The 6814-nt window shown below is 32.2% G+C and overlaps 1 protein-coding gene across 1 annotated transcript; it reads left to right on the forward strand.

The window, feature by feature from the left end:
• Positions 1-788: 788 nt before the first annotated feature.
• Positions 789-2644, forward strand: LOC122818539 (uncharacterized). Its single transcript, XM_050890221.1, has one exon. The coding sequence runs from the start codon at positions 920-922 to the stop codon at positions 1955-1957; it is 1038 nt and encodes a 345-aa protein (XP_050746178.1). The 5' UTR covers positions 789-919; the 3' UTR covers positions 1958-2644.
• Positions 2645-6814: the final 4170 nt, after the last annotated feature.

Consider the following 6814-nt stretch of genomic DNA (forward strand, 5'->3'; position numbering starts at 1 on the left):
TTGTCAGAAAGTATATAACACGTAGAAGTATGATAATTTTTCAAATCAAACCCATTAGGTATATATATTCTTGATCAAGATCACTAGCCGATTCGACCTAGCCATGTCCCTCTGTCCGTCCGTTTGTATGAAAGATTACTAACTACGCAGCGCACTTTTGTTACGCAAATATAACGCCTACAAACCGCGCAAAACTGTGACGCTAGGAAAACAAATTTGAATGAAACGTATTAGTATCGTCAGTACCTATCGACTGCAATAAAAAAAGTTTTCCACGATCGCCACATCCTCTATCTGTCCAATTTTATTAAATTAATTTCGATTAGGTTAATGTAAACTTTAAATTATGAAAAACATTGGTGGGAGCGCTGAACGGAGATTCTCGCTCTTTGCTTTACAAGTCTCTCCATTGTGACCAGCTGTCCATTGACATGAGAAAGAAAGATGAGGAATACCGTTTACCCAGTGGCACACAGTTAATAACTATTTTTTTTATCGTAGCCCTTACCCTAACTGATCACGTAATAGAAACTATATAATAGGTCAAATCACCAATTGGATGGGTTAGGCCAAGTTCAATATAACATTGATAAATTTATCATATGTTATTTTTTTTTTTGTGTACCTTTTGTAAACTAGATTAGCTAAGAAAAAATGGCTAGTGAAAAAAATAATTCGAATATTGCTTATCCTTAAGTAATTTTTCAAATATCATAGGTACAATATAATTTTAAATATTAGGCAACCCTAGTGTATTTACAGTGTAGATGATATAGCCATTTTTACCATTTGTTAAAATACTTCCTGTGCTATTTATAGAGTATTTGGCGTTAACAACAACTATTTTCATCTCAGACCAAATTAATTTATATTTTTAGTCATTGTTCAACGCATCGCGGGCATTACATTAACTATCGCAATGAATTGGACAATACTTATTGCTACATTTATAAACTTTTTGACATTGTCCACCCAAATTCAACAATTTAAAGTCAGCGGTGTTCGAGCAGAACTAATACCGGACCACTTTTATAAAGCCATCGAAAAGTCAGATAGCAGTAAACAAAATCTGCAAATCACGTTACAACACTTCTTGGAAAGAATACACAAAAATTTGACAGTGACGACATTGTTTAGTGATTCCGAAAATAATGTTACAAGCGTAGAAAACATTATCCTTCGCTTGCAAGAATTATCAACATTTTTTTACAAATCTTCAATAAGTACAAAATCATTTTCTACTGATAGTTTTTTGTTTTTTGAAATGTCAAAAAATTCAAGTCGCGAACTATTATTAAGACTAAGGCAAATTCCAACAGCTCAACCATCATTAGTAAAAATTTATCTTACAAACTACTTTGCTGAAATGGAATTCTTTCACACTATACTTTCAGAAATCATTGACGAAGCAATGGAATATAGTTTAGAAACCCTAAGAGCTATTGAAAAAATATTTTCCTACTACGCTGATACTCAAAATATTATTTTAGAAAATTGGAAATTGAAGCTCAATTTGGATTGCTACAAGCTCTATGTTGAGTTTTTACAACATTATTCAGCCAAGGTATTTAAATGTGCCGCTGGGGATAATCTTCAAGTGGTTTATGATGTGTATTCTGTGACAAAGCTTAATGTCAAATATATTATGGCACAGCTTGAGTTCCGCATCCAACGTCTTTTCAATTGCTTTATGAATAGAAGTTTTACTACACGATGTAAATTTGTCTTCAGCGCGGAACGAGATTTTAGAATTTTATTTAGCAAACTTGCCGACTTAGAAATATATTTACATGTAAAAACTAAAAAAGACAGCTTTTTGGCATTACGATTTCGTCGAAAGGCTACAATGCAAGATAATACATTAAAATCGACAATTAACAATTGTATCCCAATTGGGTTTCCACATAGTCAAATGTCATTTGATCTAAATAAATGCTTTTATTTAAACAAAAAATAAGTAATGTACATAATAATGTAATTATAATAATAAATACACTTGACCAATATTTTTTTTACGTTTATACAAATTTATATTATTTAGAAAAAAAGAATAGCTGAAATGGAAACACCTTTTATATACTCATATTATTTTAAAATGACAAAGAGTAGAATCTAATAATAATTTTTTGTGCGCACCTGACAGCATTTTATTTCAATAAATAAGACTTCTGCATATGTAAATCCAACAACTCTGATACTTGCTTTAAAGGGATATTGTGTATAATAGATAAGCGAATACGTTTCCAATTCAATTAAATATGTGGAACAAAAACACCTATAAAAAGATTAAAAAAAAATATCGCACCTTAAAGAAACCAAAGTTCTGAACCCAAATTTTGTGACCAAAAACAATTTTACATTCGAAAAAATAAATAACCAATTTATAAAGATTTGTAAGGTTTTATTCCTACGAACATTTTATGTTCTACGCTCTATATATCTATTTTTCATTGACACAGTCGTCTGTCTGTCCGTGTGCTATAAAGCTATAAGACAAGTTTTTCACGTCAATGCGCCTTGTCAATTCTAACGCCCACAGCCGCTCTTAAAAAAGTGTCCATATGAAAGCTGATATTTCAGTAACTATAAAAGCTAATATTGACATTTAATATACTAGTTTAGAAGGCGGTCATGTCTGATCGTTTTTATCAGCAGTCTTTAACACTGCGCCGACTTTTCTGCTTACGTCGACAAAGGCACAGTGTTTTTGCCTGCTTATATGTATGTCAAACACTGCTTACTCCATTTCCGCAGAATTGAAATTTCTTAGTGACCCTTTAGTTCCAAGGGGACAAGTCCTCGCGCACGGGGGAATTCCCCGGGACGCCCCATTGGAAAATTGTACAGGATGTCCGTTTATTCCGAGGGAAAAATGCAAAGGGGATTTTTTCGAAGTCCCTTCGGTTTCCCCTGTTCCTTATACTCATTTGTTGTATGGCCTGTTTCCTGCAAAGGAAACGTTCCAGGAAAATCCCTTCGGAAATTCGCGATTCCTGTGAAATCCCTTACAAGGGACACGTTCCATGGAAAACCCATCGGAATTTCACGATTTTTCCACGGACTTTCACCTGCAAGGAAACTCCCCAGGGAAATCCTAGCGATTTTTCCATCACCTTCCACCTTTCCAAAAATTGAATTTAAAATACATACATATTAATTTACTTTTCATTATGTTTTTGTTAAATTATATAATTTAAATCTATGTTTTTTGAGCTAATTTGTTTTTAATGTTTTTCATAGCTTTGCTTAAACATTTGTCCAGATGCAGGGAATCCCTTTCCAACGCTCCTGGGAAAAATAAATTCATGTGCTTAAAAATATGTGTTTTACTTGTATATTTACCATTTCATACTGTTTAAAGACCTTTGAGGGATTTCATTTTTGGGTTATGTTATAAAACCTATAAAAATTTAAAAAAGGCACTTTTTTAAACGTGGATCAACGCACAACATTTTTAACTTAAGGAATCACTTACCTTACTTGATTTATTTCAAAAAATATTACTTATATAAATAAATTAAAATAACTCGCAGTGAAACATTTCTCTCTCTTTTCATAGCTCATACAGAATACACCAGGTCTTTTTCTTCTTTTGGTTTCTTTCTGAACATAACGGAGACGAAACATAACGGAGAGACGCAAAAAAGAGCACCGAAGCAGATTATAAGACACAAAAAGAGAGGGTAATATCCGAAGATCTGCTGCTCCGAATTCTCTGCTGACTTCGACAGAAGCATACAGTTTTAGGCAGAAAAAAAAAATAAAACAGCTCTTTGTGCTCGGCGGCGGGACTGCAGAACTGAAAGGTTTATGAATTTTCCTACATCACTCCGGACAGCAGTTAGGAAATTACCCTTTAGTTTCAAAAATACATCACGCGTGAATTTCCAGTGGCAGGTCAACTGTCACGCCATAGCATTCCATTCCATACAAACCCTACTTCGGGTTGTTCGCATTTTCACAGGTGACAGCTTCAAATGACAATCGTGGTTTAACGCATGCCTTCTATTTATTTGGCAAGGCATGACTCAGGACACGGACATTGATTTGTTTTCTATACTTTTTTTAATTTATGTTTTTACTTTGTCGGATTTTTAACCTACTTATTTAAGTATTTTGTCTGTTCACTATTTGTTAGGGTAGTTCAGGATGTCAAGTAATAACACTGAAATAAAATATAAGTCTTAAACATATTTTAGTTATGTATTGTTGAAGTGAGAGTTATTTTGCCTGCTGAAATGTCACTCAGAGTTGACTCCAAAGGGTATATACAGAATTACAAATTTTCAGTGACGGCCCGATCATAGCAAATCATAAAAGTATTGCATTCCAAGACTTTACAAATTTTAACTGATTTTGGAAGAAAAGGCAGTGGCAGTGAACATTTAGAAAATTAGAGCTGTTGGTAAAGGTGGAAAGTCGTATCAGTTTATTTTTATGTTTATTCTCACAGAAAAAACAAATGGAACGATACCTCTTTTTTCCATACTTTGTTTACTAAAGTACTAGGACTAAAGCTAATGGCTTGGTTGTTCATCACTCATACAGTAAAAGAGTATACTTTATTTGTCAGAAAGTATATAACACGTAGAAGTATGATAATTTTTCAAATCAAACCCATAAAACCCAAACCCCAAAACCCAAACGCCTACAAACCGCGCTAAACTGTGACGCTAGGAAAACAAATTTGAATGAATTAGTATCGTCAGTACCTATCGATTGCAATAAAAAAAGTTTTCCACGACCGCCACATCCTCTATCTGTCCAATGCTATCTGCTGTTCATTGACATGAGAAAGAAAGATGAGGAATACCGTTTACCCAGTGGCACACAGTTACATTACTATTTTTTTTATCGTAGCCCTTACCTTAACTGATCACGAAATAGAAACTATATTATATCAAATCACCAATTGGATGGGTTAGGCCAAGTTCAATATAAAATTGATAAATTTATCAAATGTTATTTTTTTTTTGTGTACCTTTTGTAAACTAGTTTAGCTAAGAAAAAATGGCTAGTGAAAAAAATAATTCAAATATTGCTTGTCCTTAAGTAATTTTTCAAATATCATTATACTTTTTTCATATCCTAGGTACAATATAATTTTAAATATTAGGCAATCCTAGTGTATTTACAGTGTAGATGATATAGCCATTTTTACCATTTGTTAAAATACTTCCTGTGCTATTTATAGATTTAACAACAACTATTTTCATATCAGACCAAATTAATTTATATTTTTAGTCATCGTTGAACGCATCGCGGGCATTACATTAACTTTCACAATAAATTCGACAATACTTATTTCTACATTTATAAACTTTTTGACATTGTCCACCCAAATTCAACAATTTAAAGTCGGCGGTGTTCGAGCAGAACTAATACCGGACCACTCTTATAAAGCCATCGAAAAGTCAGATAGCAGTAAACAAAAAAAAAAAAAATTTTGACAGTGACGGCATTGTTTAGTGATTTCGAAGGTAATGTTACAAGCGTAGAAAACATTATCCTTCGCTTGCAAGAATTATCAACATTTTTTTACAAATCTTCAATAAGTACAAAATCATTTTCTACTGATAGTTTTTTGTTTTTTGAAATGTCAAAAAATTCAAGTCGCGAACTTTCACACTATACTTTTAGAAATCATTGACGAAGCAATGAAATATAGTTTAGAAACCCTTAGAGCTATTGAAAAAATATTTTCCTACTACGCTGATACTCAAAATAATATTTTAGAAAATTGGAAATTGAAGCTCAATTTGGATTGCTACAAGCTCTATGTTGAGTTTTTACAACATTATTCAGCCAAGGTATTTAAATGTGCCGCTGGGGATAATCTTCAAGTGGTTTATGATGTGTATTCTGTGACAAAGCTTAATGTCAAATATATTATGGCACAGCTTGAGTTCCGCATCCAACGTCTTTTCAATTGCTTTATGAATAGAAGTTTTACTACACGATGTAAATTTGTCTTCAGCGCGGAACCAGATTTTAGAATTTTATTTAGCAAACTTGCCGACTTAGAAATATATTTACATGTAAAAACTAAAAAAGACAGCTTTTCGGAATTACGATTTCGTCGAAAGGCTACAATGCAAGATAATACATTAAAATCGACAATTAACAATTGTATCCCCATTCGGTTTCCACATAGTCAAATGTCATTTGATCTAAATAAATGCTTTAATTTCCTATAAACAAAAAATAAATAATGTACATAATAATGTAATTATAAAAATAAATACACTTGACCAATATTTTTTTTACGTTTATACAAATTTATATTATTTAGAAAAAAAGAATAGCTGAAATGGAAACACTTTTTATATACTCATATTATTTTAAAATGACAAAGAGTAGAATCTAATAATAATTTTTTGTGCGCACCTGACAGCATTTTATTTCAATAAATAAGACTTCTGAATATGTAAATCCAACAACTCTGATACTTGCTTTAAAGGGATATTGTGTATAATAGATAAGCGAATACGTTTCCAACTCAATTAAATATGTGAAACAAAACACCTATAAAAAGATTTAAAAAAAATATCGCACCTTAAAGAAACCAAAGTTCTGACACCAAATTTTGTGACCAAAAACAATTTTACATTCGAAAAAATAAATAACCAATTTATAAAGATTTGTAAGGTTTTATTCCTACGAAAATTTTATGTTCTACGCTCTATATATCTATTTTTCATTGACACAGTCGTCCGTCTGTCCGTGTGCTATAAAGCTATCAGACAAGTTTTTCACGTCAATGCGCCTTGTCAATTCTAACGCCCACAGCCGCTCTTAAAAAAGTGTCCATATG

Source organism: Drosophila biarmipes, unplaced genomic scaffold (genome assembly GCF_025231255.1).
Source record: "Drosophila biarmipes strain raj3 unplaced genomic scaffold, RU_DBia_V1.1 ptg000017l, whole genome shotgun sequence".
Lineage (NCBI taxonomy): Eukaryota > Metazoa > Arthropoda > Insecta > Diptera > Drosophilidae > Drosophila > Drosophila biarmipes.

Coding starts and splice junctions, on each gene's coding strand:
- LOC122818539 (XM_050890221.1), top strand. CDS start 920: ATGAATTGGACAATACTTATTGCTACATTTATAAACTTTTTGACATTG.